This window comes from Haliaeetus albicilla, chromosome W, assembly GCF_947461875.1.
Source record: "Haliaeetus albicilla chromosome W, bHalAlb1.1, whole genome shotgun sequence".
Taxonomy (NCBI): Eukaryota; Metazoa; Chordata; class Aves; order Accipitriformes; family Accipitridae; genus Haliaeetus; species Haliaeetus albicilla.
This window is the reverse complement of record NC_091515.1, coordinates 43,766,748-43,779,446: the sequence shown is the minus strand read 5'-3', so window position 1 is coordinate 43,779,446 and position 12,699 is coordinate 43,766,748. Positions and strand designations below refer to the sequence as shown.

The window sequence follows — 12,699 nt, the reverse complement described above, 5'->3', positions numbered from 1 at the left end:
ATTCACAATACGCCTATACATATGCATGACCTATCCCCGCTTCATATTAAAATTTGCTCCAAGAGGTCATTTCCATAGTCCCCTCCCAACTGCGCCTGCGCAGGGCCTCTTTATGGTGGTCGTCTGGTGGTCGCAGAGATGAAGATAGATGACTCCTCTTCGTCACCGCTAGTAACCTTTTTCCTTGCGCAGGCTCAGTGATTTCTTGGTATTCACCCAAGCCGCAAGACCAGTCTTAGCTGGCTCTTGGGGCCTGCTCCTGCTTCTTATTAAGGACTGTCTTTACCTCATTGGCTGGTTCTTGGGACCAGCTCTTCTTATCAAGGACTGTCTCTACCTCAGCTAATTTCAACAATGTAAGCACTAAACATCATCTTTCACCCCCCTTTATTATGTCTACTGAGATTCTTTTGACTCCCCTTGTCTCAGTCCCCCCTTTTCTAGAAAATAGTAAATTCTTTTACTATATTTAATCCTAGTACTTCTAATACATTATTTCCCTATCTAGCATCCTCTCAAAGTATTTGTTGGTCTCCAGTTTTCGTCGTAACTGATTCTTTTTCCATTCACTGTAAGAGTCTCCTGTACTCTTACAGCACAAAAGGCCACATCGAACCACTATGCAAAGGACCACAGACAAGAGAATGATGATTATTATAGTGACAAACAAATGCTTTAACCATGTTAAATTTGGCAACCAGGAGGTTAGTTTTTCTAATATGCCTGTCAAGCCCCAAGAAGTGTCATCTTGGGAAACTTCATGTAGTATTTTAGTCTTTTCCCATATCTCCTCAAGATCTGTTTCAATTCGTTGGTTTTGATTGATATAGGTACAGCAAGTTTGGTTTATAACTACACATAAGCCCCCTTCTTTTGCTAAAAGCATGTCCAATCCCATTCTATTTTGGAGTACTACTTTACTTAGGGATTGTATTTCCAGTTGCAGCCCTCGAATTGCATCAGTTGTAGCACATTCTATAATCTCTAATGTAGCAGATATATTCACGATAGCTTTCTCCAACTCGCTTACCCCTAAAGAGGGAATTAACCATCGGACAAAACTATGGTACCCAGTACCTCGAATAACTAGTGGGTTTTCAGCCCGTTTTACACGGAGCCAAGGTGTTCTCAAAAACCCTCGGGGAGGCGAAGCTCCCTCGAATATACTGGTCTGAGGTGCAAGGTACCCTCGAACACAGTGTCCCTTCCAGTTCTGGGGTAAACTCTTTCTGGCCCTGCCATCCCCACAGAGCCACCAGTATCCGGGCCCTGTGTTGCATCTTGGACCGAGATGTGTCTCCCTTCTGTCTTGTTCTTGCCCCTTCTTTCCTGGCCCCCCCTTTGGTTTCCGGATATAATAGAAACTGATACTTAAGTTTAGTCCAAGGCGTTCTAATTTTCCTTTATCAAAAGTTCCCAGATTTTCCACAAGGCTACAATTATCCATGTCTCCCCAAATATTATCAGTAATATTTAAGCAACGGCCAGTAATTAAGATCTCTTTAGGGTTGGGCACCTCCAGATCAAAGTTGGGTCCCTGCTGGGTATTTCCCTTTCCATGAGGGCATGATCCATTCCTGTCTGGCCCATCTTCAATAAGAGATGTCCAATTTGTGGTTGGGATTCCTAAAAAGGGGAGCTCCATGTTCCCCTGAGGAAAGGGATTACATACCCAACAATCTGATAAATTTAGTACTTTCGAGATACTCTCTGTCATATTTAAATAAGTATTTCGATCCCAAGCCTGCCCCTTGGACAAGGTCCAACTCAGAAACATAACAATCAATGTCTCACAAATTTGAGCTTCAAAGGTCCTTTTTCCTGTGAAGTCCATTGTCCTTTGGGTGCCTTCTTCACCCTAGTGTGATGGATCCAGGCGTTCTGTTCCTTGATCTTAATCGCGGTGAAGGAGGTAAGTAGTACTTGAAAGGGTCCTTCCCACTGCGGCTCCAGAGTTTTTTCTGTAAGAGACTTTATATACACATAATCCCCTGGTTGTATATTATGCACAGGCCCATCCAAACCTCTCCCTCGAGTCCCTACCACATGCTTCCTGATTTTATTAAGTTGCTTACCTAATGCCACCATGTAAGAAGTCATAATTTCATCCCCCGCTTGTACAGACACCCCTCTCTGTATCCCATAGGGTTGTCCATACAGAATTTCAAAGGGGCTCAGTCCTTCTTTCGCCCTTGGTCTTGTTCGTTGTCGTGGTTTCAGCCCAGCCGGTAACAAAGGACCACGCGGCCGCTCGCTCACTCCTCCCGCCCCCCTCCGGTGGGATGGGGGGAAGACGGAGGAGAGGAAAAAAACAAACCTGGAACCTCGAGGGTTGAGATAAAGGCAGTTTACTGGAACAACACAAAGAAATTGCAACAACAACAACGGTACTAATGAAAAAGTATACAAAAAGAGTGATGCACAGTGCAACTGCTCACCACCCGGGACCCGACGCTCTGCCACTTCCCCCACCGAAAAGAAGCCCCCACCCCCCGGCCCGCTCCCCATTTATATACTGAGCATGATGTCACATGGTATGGAATAGCTCCTTGGCCAGTTCAGGTCAGCTGCCCCGGCTATGCCCCCCACCTCCCAGGTTCCTGTAAAAAAATTAACTCTATCCCAGCTGAACCCAGGACATTCGTATACGCAGAAGGGCTAAAGGGAGAGACTGAGGCCATGTCAGATTTGCTTCTTGTCCTAATTTCACAATTTGCTGTTTGATTAAGTGGTTCATTTTTTCCACTTGACCACTCGACTGGGGGTGATATGGAGTATGAAGCTGCCAATCTATACCCAAGTGGCGGCTAATTTGTTGTACTATTTTTGAGACAAAATGTGGTCCTCTGTCAGAGGATATGGTTGCTGGAACCCCAAAACGTGGTATTATCTCTTGTACCAGTATTTTAGTTACCTCCCGAGCTTTAGCCGTTCTTGTTGGGAATGCTTCTGGCCAACCTGAAAAGGTATCAGTTAATACTAGTAAATATCGATACCCCCCTTTTCTTGGAAGTTCTGTAAAATCAATTTGCCATTGTTGTCCAGGCCCATTGCCTTTTCCAATCTGGCCCATTTCCAGCTTGGGGGTATTCTTAGGATTAGTCTGGAGGCAAAGATCACACTGTTGTGTCACCTCTCTCACCGTGGTGTATAAATTTCTAGCCACAATTTCTCTTATCAAATGATTATACAGAGCTTCTGTTCCCCAATGTCTTTTCCTATGTTCCTCCCATATCAAATGCCATAATAAGCAAGAGGGAATGATTAGCTTTCCCTCTGGGGTATGAGCCCACCCCTCTTCATTATATGACCCTTCTAAATCTGTAATGAGCTTTTGGTCTTCCTTAGTGTATTCTGGCTTACCTTCTAGGGAAATCTGCCTATCAGGAATTAAGGCCCCTTCTGTTTTTACCTTTGTTTTGGCCACTTGTTTTGCCTCTCTGTCCGCCAGCTCATTCCCTTTTTCCAAATTTGAGCTCACTTTCTGGTGTGCCTTAATATGCATAATTGCTACTTTCTTAGGGAGCTGGACAGCTTCCAGTAACTTCAGAATTTCTTCTGCGTGTTTGATATTTTTCCCTTGAGAACTCACTAGTCCTCTCTCCTTCCAAATTGCTCCATGTGCGTGTACAACTCCAAAGGCATATTTTGAGTCTGTATAAATGTTCACAACTTCGCCCTGGGCCAATTCCAGGGCGCGGGTTAGAGCAATTATTTCTGCCTTCTGTGCGGAGGTGTTCATGGGCAAAGCCCCTGATTCTATTACCTCTTGGCTGGTGGTGACGGCATATCCCGCATGTCGATTACCATTTAGGACATAACTGCTTCCGTCTGTGAACCAGGTTTCTCCGTTTTCCATGGGGCTGTCTTTCAGGTCTGGGCGACTGGCATATGTTGCTTCGATGGTTTCCAAACAGTCGTGATGTACTGGTTCTCCTGTGTTCCCGCTGAGAAAAGAAGCTGGGTTGACAATGTCAGTGACTATAATCTCCACGTCATCCTGCTCTACCAATATAGCTTGATATCTCAGGAATCTTTGTGGAGAGAGCCAGTGTCCACCTTTTGCTTCCAGGACTGCTGATACTGTGTGAGACACCAGAACAGTCATTTTCTGGCCCAGAGTAAACTTTCGGGCTTCCTGTATATTCAGTATCACGGCCGCAACTGCCCGCAGGCATCCAGGCCAACCTTTTGCAGTCGTGTCTAACTGCTTAGAGAGGTAGGCAACTGCCCATCAATATGGGCCCAGGTTTTGTGCTAATATTCCCAGGGCAATGCCCTGCTTCTCGTGGGAGTAAAGAAGAAACGGCTTGCTCACATCTGGGAGTCCTAAGGCCGGGGCCGACATCAAAGCCTTTTTCAGTAGCTCAAAGGCTCGTTCGGTCTCCTTGTTCCACTCAAGGTGTTTCTGCTCAGTGGCTGTCAATGCATACAGTGGTTTAACGAGCAATCCATAATTATAGATCCACAATCGGCACCACCCTGTCATTCCCAGAAAAGTCTGTAACTCTTTTACTGTCTGAGGTCTACGAGTTTGGCATATTGCCTCTTTACGGGCCTGTCCCAAAGTTCTTTGTCCCGCACTAATTTCATAGCCCAAATAATTCACTTTGCGTTGCATTACCTGTGCCTTTTTCTTGGATACCCGGTACCCCTGGAGTCCCAGGAAATTCAACAGACTCACCGTCCATGTCATACAATCTTTCTCTGTTTTAGTGGCGATCAGGATATCATCCACATACTGCAACAGCTTCCCCTCCTCAGACGGGGTTTCCCAGGATTCTAAGTCTTTCGGAAGCTGATTGCCAAAAATGGTAGGACTATTCTTAAATCCTTGTGGCAACACCGTCCAAGTGAGCTGGGTCTTTCGACCACTCTTGGGGTTTTCCCATTCAAATGCAAATAATTTTTGGCTGGCTTCATGGAGAGGGAGGCAAAAGAAAGCATCCTTCAAATCTAAAACAGTAAACCAAGTCAATTCAGGTGTTAATACGGTTAACAGGGTATATGGGTTCGCCACTACTGGGTAAAGATCTTCAGTTATCTTATTCACCGCCTGTAAGTCTTGGACCACCCGATATGACCCATCGGGCTTCTGAACAGGTAATATAGGGGTATTGAATTCAGACTCACACTCTTTTAATAATCCCAACTGCAAAAATTTTTCTATCACCGGCCGGATTCCTTCTGTCTTCCTTCTTTAGGGGATATTGTTTAATCCTTACCGGCTTTTGGCCTTCCTTGATCCTAACTTCAACAGGTGGAGCACTTTTTGCCCTTCCAGGTGCATCGGTAGCCCATACCCCTGGGTACACTTGGTTTAAGATGTCCTCGTTAATATTTCCTTCTAAGGGGAGACTGGTTAAGGTTAGGCTCAATATTTGAATATATTGCTGATCTTTTACCTCCAGAGTAATTTCTCCCTTTTTGAATACAATTTTGCTCCCAATTGTTCCAACAAGTCCCTTCCCAGAAGTGGCTTTGGGGAGTTGGGCATATATAAAAATTTATGAATGCCCCACTGTTTTCCTAATTTATATTCTAAAGGTTTACAAAAATATGCCTTTTCACTTTGGCCAGTTGCTCCTTTCACCATGACATAATCGTTTCCCAGGGGCATCAAAGCCTGATTCAAAACCGAGTATGTTGCTCCTGTATCTACCAAGAATTCTACCTCTTGTTGTGTTTTCCCTAGCTTAATTATAACCAGTGGATCCGCTAGGGTAGATTCCCCAGGTTCCCGTCAGTCTCCCTTCACATGGGCTACTGTTCTTCCTGTTTGAGCCCTCTCATCCTCCTTGTTCCTTGGGCATTCCCTTTTCCAATGACCGAATTTCTTACACAAAGCACATTGATCCTTGCCCAGTCGGGACAAGTCTCGTCTAGGCCCTCTTCCTCTTTCTTCCTGAATAACAGCCATTAATTTCCTTTGCCCTTGCCTATATCCTTCTTCTCTGTTACTAAATACCCTCCATGCTTCGTCCAACAATATTTCTAAATTCCTACTTTCTGTAGGGCGTAATTTCTGAAGTTTGCGCCTTATATCCCCTGTAGATTGACCCAAACCCAGGGAGACTAATTGTTGTATTCCTACCTCTGACCCAGGATCCAGCGGTGTGTTGCAGCGCATTGCATCCCTCAGTCGATCCAGGAATTCGGATGGAGACTCAGAAGGACTCTGTTTAACTGCATATAAAGCTGACCAATTTATAGTTTTGGGGATTGCCCTCTCCATTCCTTTTATAATCCACTCCTGATACCCCTGCAGTCTTTCCATATGTGCAGATCTATTAGCATCCCACTTTGGGTCTTGGAGAGGGAAATATTCCTTAATGTCCCCTCCTGTAATCTTATAATGATCTTCAGCAAGGTTCCCTGCTGTTTTTAAAATCAGCTGTTTCTCTGTCTCAGTCATATATTCCAATAATAACTGTATATCCTTCCAATCAGGGTTATGCTGTTTCACAATAAGTTGAAAATGCTTAGCTACAGTTATCGGATCACTCCTATAATCTTTTGCAACCTTTTTCCATTCCCCTAGGTCAGCAGTAGAAAAGGGTACTTTGATTAGCATCGTCCCACCCTCTGGCCCCACCGTCTCTCAGAGAGGTACTTGTAAAGCCGTTGAGGCAATTTTCTTCCTAGTACGGGAGGATACAGGACTGCTCGGGGGGGTTGGAGTTCTATCCGAGTCTGCATCCTGTTCCTGTGGTCGAGGGGGAGGCTTAAACAAATCAGTTAGATCTTGTTCTGGTACCTGATGAATTTTATTTGTCTTTGTACATCTTTGTCCAATATTACATGCCGAACAACACCGCCTCAGTTTACCTCTAAGCTCCTTGTTGTTCTCTTGCTCAAGTGCAAGCACCATGGGGTCCTGTGGGGGTACCATTCCACAGTCCCTTTGCCACTCCGGATGGTTTCGGAGGGTGAAAAACATGTCTGCATACGAAACCTCATCCCATTTTCCTTCTCTCCTTAAAAACATCATTAGTTGTAATAGAGTATTATAATCTAGTGATCCATTAAGTGGCCACTTAGCATCACTTTCTAACTTATACAACGGCCACCATTGATTGTAATATTTAATAAGGTTCTTTTTACTTTCCGTACCTCCGGTCCCAACAATATCTTTCCAGCGGGCAATTACACAACCCAGAGGACTTTTCCTCAATATTCCTCCTTGATTGTTTCCCATTTTATGACTCCTCCTAATGATTCTTAAGTTTGATCTTAGCTTCTCCTTTTAATAAGCTTCCATGCAAATTGTTTCTTACACTTCTTTTACAGTCTTCCCCAGTTTTCCTCCCACACGTCCCAAAGTTCTGGAATTAAATTTTCCTTTACACACCAATCTCAGTATTTTGGATTCTTAGTGACCTCTTTCCCAATCATAAAAGTGTGGAATTTGGAGAAAACACTCAAGGCAGTCTGGTTTCTGTCTGCTAGATGTACAGTACCAGCTTCTCCCACAAGATTTACACTTCAACAAAACCCAAGCCGGACGCTAATTATTATATAGTCCAGTTGTAAGCCCACATACAAAGCAAGAAATCACCCCTATTAATACGTAAAGACATTCACACATTAACAAACATACATACACCTATAAATTTCAACATATCATTTCCACACACCCACACAAAATCTTTAACATAAATTTCCAAACATTCACATCATACAAGCATTGATCCAGTTGACAACCTTCAGCAGCTGCAAAAAATAAACCAAGCGCAATTGGGAGGGGGTCCACTTACCCCATAAACCAAGCGCAATTGTGAGGGGGTGCGCTTACCCTTCTCCTGCCTCTTATATACCAGTCATCGACAGGTCCGTCCTGGCTCCCAATACTGGGATGCAGCAGTCACCCCGGATTTGCTCGATCTACCCCCAAGATCGCTAGCGGCCGCTCTATCGGTCAGCAAATCCCCATACAGGGTACCCTCCTCCCTTACAGGGACTATGCTGCACGCCAGACGTCTCTGTGCGATTTACCAGCTGCCCCGGCCCGTACTTTTACAGGCTCCCCTTGTAGAACATACCGTTTGGTCCGCGGCTTCAGGAGGTTGTTGTCTGCTCCCGCAGTGAGCAGCTGGCAGCGGAGGCTCCTCCGAGGAAAGTGCTCGGGGCGCGCCGAGGGGCGTCCGCTCCGCAGTCGGTCCCACAGCCGAGCAGAGAGTCTCCTGCCTGGCTCGCCAAACTGACGTGGGGAAAACAGACTCCACAATCAGTGAGATTGTAAAGTAGGTATGTTCATTCAGCGCTGGGCGGCACGGGGGGTAGTCCCACCAAAGTCGTGCGCGCCTGACTCGGCAGTTCGCCTCAAGTTTATACAGTCAGGTATTACATATTCACAATACGCCTATACATATGCATGACCTATCCCCGCTTCATATTAAAATTTGCTCCGAGAGGTCATTTCCATAGTCCCCTCCCAACTGCGCCTGCGCAGGGCCTCTTTATGGTGGTCGTCTGGTGGTCGCAGAGATGAAGATAGATGACTCCTCTTCATCACCGCTAGTAACCTTTTTCCTTGCGCAGGCTCAGTGATTTCTTGGTATTCACCCAAGCCGCAAGACCAGTCTTAGCTGGCTCTTGGGGCCTGCTCCTGCTTCTTATCAAGGACTGTCTTTACCTCATTGGCTGGTTCTTGGGACCAGCTCTTCTTATCAAGGACTGTCTCTACCTCAGCTAATTTCAACAATGTAAGCACTAAACATCATCTTTCACCCCCCTTTATTATGTCTACTGAGATTCTTTTGACTCCCCTTGTCTCATCTCCCTTAACAGATAGATATTATTACCCCATTCCATGGGCCTCCACCACTCACCAAAATGTTCATAAGAACAGGCTATGACTTGGGCTCATCTGTCAAGGTGAGTGCTCAGGACAGGAGAAGCAGCATGATCAATTGTTGGGCGCAAACACCAGCTTGGTTTGGGTCATTGATGCACTTGTCAGGTTACTTGCGAAGCTCACTCTTCGTCGGTTCAGGTAGTTCCTGCTACATTACTTCCTACAACATACAACTCGCATCACAGATTATTTTTCCCCCAAGGTTAAATCTCCTTGAGGGACACACTGGGTCTCCCCATCCTTCCTCATTGCCCACCAAGTACACACAGGTCCTTGAGCAAAGACAATCCCACGAATGGGTTTGCCTTTTCCCATAGGAGGAGCAATCTACACTGCTTTGCCCAGCCACTTCCATACGTGCGCTATAGGGACCTTATTTCCTCCCACAGTATGTAGGGACTTACTTTGGGCAGGAGCAGGATCGTTAGCAGATCCTCTGGTATTAACCAGACAAGTGGCTTGTGCTAATTTTATATCCCAGTGCTTCCAGGCCCAACGCTCTCAGCATAGTCTTTAACAGTCCATTATATTGTTCAGTCTTTCCAGACACTTTTGGGTGATAGGGGATGTGATACACCCACTCAATGCCATGTTTCTTGGCTGTCGTGGTTTAACCCCCAGCCAGCAACTGGAGGTAGGAGGCTGCCTGGAGAAGTTGAGTTCTGTGACTAGATTTTCTAGTTCAGTCATGAGCTCTCAGTAATGCTGAGGTGTTACAAAGGAGCTGTAATCCAATTGTGACTTGGTAAGGAAGCAGGTTCCCAAATATTGGAGAACTCTTCCTTGGTCAATAAGGATGATTGTTGCACTAGTCATCTCTGGCCTTCCCTCCCTGTGTGTGAAGTATCTGGAGGGTTTAATCCTTTGTCATGGTTTAACCCTTTGTCATGGTTTAACCCCAGCCAGCAACTAAGCACCACGCAGCCACTCACTCACTTCCCCCCCACCCAGTGGGATGGGGAAGAGAACTGGAAAAAAAAAGTAAAACTCGTGGGTTGAGATAAGAACAGTTTAATAGAACAGAAAAGAAGAAACTAATAATGATGATGATAACAATAATAAAAGGATTGGAATATACAAGTGATGCACAATGCAATTGCTCACCACCCGATGACCGATGCCCAGTTATTCCCCAAGCGGTGATTCCCCCCAGCTCCACTCCCCCCAGTTTATATACTAGACATGACGTTACATGGTTGTTACGGATGCACGACTAACCAAATCCAACGGGTGTTAAAACTCAGATTTATTCTTCAGCAAAAGTTAGTTAGAAGTCCAGTAACATTTTATAAAACCACAGGCTCAGTGATGTAAAGAGAATTAATACTACACGGCCAACTTAAGAATCCCCAAGATTTAAAGTGATGGCTCAAAATGCGTGTATCACTCACCTAAAAGCTGAGGGCTCTCTCCCTCGAGGAGTTACCTCGGGCAGTGCCCCGACCCAAGGGGGAGTCTCCGACTGCAGACCTGCTGCTCTGAGGAGGACTGCCAACATGTCCTCCGGCAGGACCCCATTTATACCCCTGTCGAATCTGACCTGTGGTCATTTAATCCCTATTGGCCAGGAGGGTCACCTCGGTGTACCTGGCGCATCTCGCTTGGCCAGTTCAAATTTCAACCTGCGGCCTCCAGGGTTTCCTTCCCCTTCTCCCTTCTCCCTGCCTGCAGAAGTTTTGTTTCCTGCTGGCAGGATGGGGGGGGGTACTGCCACAATGGTATGGAATAACCCTTTGGCCACTGGCTGTGTCCCCTCCCAACTTCTTGTGCCCCTCCAGCCTTCTTGCTGGCTGGGCAGGAGAAGCTGAAAAATCCTTGACTTTAGACTAAACATTACTTAGCAACAACTGATAACATCAGTGTGTTATCAACATTCTTCTCATACTAAAGCCAAAACATAGCACTATACCAGCTCCTAGGAAGACAATTAACTCTATCCCCACTGAAACCAGGACATTGGCCCAGTAGTTCTTGAGGTTATTTTGGAAATGAGTCCCATTGTCTGATTCAATTCTTTCTGGGGTACTATGTCACCACAGAATTTGCCTGTCAAGAGCTAAGATGGTGTTTCAGGCAGTGGCATGGGTTACAGGGTATGTTTCTAGCCAACCAGTAGTTGCTTCCACCATTGTGAGTATGTAGCACTTGCCTTGATGTGTTCATGGCAGTGGTCCAATATAGTCAATTTGCCAGGCCTCCTCATATCGAAAACCTAGCCACTGCCCTCTATTCCAGGGACACTTTACTCTTGTGGCTCGCTTGATTTCGGCACATGTTTCACGTTCATGGGTGACCTGCATGGTGGACTTCATGGTCAGGTCCACCCCTCGATCACGAGCCCATCTGTATGTTGCTGTGATGGGTTGACCCTGGTTGGACGCCAGGTGCCCACCAAAGCCGTTCTATCACTCCCCCTCCTCAGCTGGACAGGGGAGAGAAAAATATAACAAAAAGCTTGCGGGTCGACATAAGGACAGGAGAGATCATTCACTAGTTACCGTCACGGGCAAAACAGACTCAATTTGGGGAAAATTAGCTCAATTTATTACAAATCAACCAGAGTAAGGTAATGAGAAATAAAACGAAATCTCAGAACACCTTCCCTCCACCCCTCCCTTCTTCCCGGGCACAACTTCACTCCCGGATTTCTCCACCAAGCCCCCCCAGCGGCACAGGGGGACAGGGATGGGGTTTACGGTCATCACACGTTATTTTCTGCTGCTTCACCTCCTCAGGGGGAGGACTCATCACACTCTTCCCCTGCTCCAGCGTGGGGTCCCACCCACGGGAGACAGTCCTCCACAAACTTCTCCAATGTGGGCCCTTCCCATGGGCTGCAGTTCTTCACAGGGGTGGCTCCTGTAAGAAGCTGCTGGAAGCTTCCCCTGTGTTCGAGAGAGAGCGAGCCCATACCAGCCGGCTCTAAGATGGACCCGCCGCTGGCCAAGGCCGAGCCAATCAGTGATAGTGGTAACGCCTCTGTGATAACATTTCTAAGAAGGAAAAAAGTTGGGATGGGGAGAAAATAGCCACCGGAGAGAGGAGTGAGAACATGTAAGAGAAACAAGCCTGCGGACACCAAGGTCAGTGAAGAAGGAGGGGGAGGAGATGCTCCAGGCGCCGGAGCGAAGATTCCCCTGCAGCCCGTGGTGAAGACCCTGGTGAGGCAGGCTGTCCCCCTGCAGTCCAGGGAGGTCCACGGTGGGGCAGATATCCACCTGCAGCCCGTGGAGGACCCCACGCCGGAGCAGGTGGGTTCCCGAAGGAGGCTGTGACCCCGTGGGAACCCTGCGCTGGAGCAGGTTCTTGGCAGGACCTGCGGATCTGTGGAGAGAGGAGCCCACGGAGCAGGGTTTCTGGCAGGACTTGTGACCCCGTGGGGGACCCACGCTGGAGCAGTCTGTGCCTGAAGGACTGCACACCGTGGAAAGGACCCATGCTGGAGCAGTTCGTGAAGAACTGCAGCCCGTGGGAATGGCCCACATTGGAGAATGTTTGTGGAGGACTGTCTCCCGTGGGTGGGACCCCACGCTGGAGCAGGGGAAGAGTGTGATGAGCCCTCGCCCTGAGGAGGTGAAGCGGCAGAAAATAACATGTGATGACCATAAACCCCATCCCTGTCCCCCTTGTGCCGCTGGGGGGGCTTGGTGGAGAAATCCGGGAGTGAAGTTGTGCCCGGGAAGAAGGGAGGGGTGGAGGGAAGGTGTTCTGAGATTTCGTTTTATTTCTCATTTACCTTACTCTGGCTGATTTGTAATAAATTGAGCTAATTTTCCCTAAGCTGAGTCTGTTTTGCCCGTGACGGTAACTAGTGAATGATCTCTCCTGTCCTTATGTCGACC

The 12,699-nt window shown here is 47.0% G+C and overlaps 2 protein-coding genes across 2 annotated transcripts in view; one reads left to right on the top strand and one right to left on the bottom strand.

Annotated features, from left to right (window-relative positions):
• The window catches only part of LOC138683547 (E3 ubiquitin-protein ligase RNF38-like), a 93,436-nt gene that overhangs the window by 47,676 nt on the left and 33,061 nt on the right, over positions 1–12,699 (top strand). The gene's annotated exons all lie outside the window — the stretch shown is intronic.
• Positions 281–11,559, bottom strand: LOC138683615 (uncharacterized). The gene is made up of 5 exons (XM_069775600.1): positions 11,554–11,559; positions 11,104–11,226; positions 8,043–8,200; positions 3,767–4,034; positions 281–1,651 (listed from the first exon to the last, which is right to left on the bottom strand). The coding sequence occupies exons 1-5, from the start codon at positions 11,557–11,559 to the stop codon at positions 485–487; spliced, it is 1,722 nt and encodes a 573-aa protein (XP_069631701.1). The 3' UTR covers positions 281–484.

Coding starts and splice junctions, on each gene's coding strand:
- LOC138683615 (XM_069775600.1), bottom strand. Junction 4,035..8,042: donor CTGAAGCCGCGGACCAAACG/GTATGTTCTACA, acceptor CTCTCCACAAAG/ATTCCTGAGATATCAAGCTA. Junction 1,652..3,766: donor CCGTCACCACCAGCCAAGAG/GTAATAGAATCA, acceptor CCCTTTCCTCAG/GGGAACATGGAGCTCCCCTT.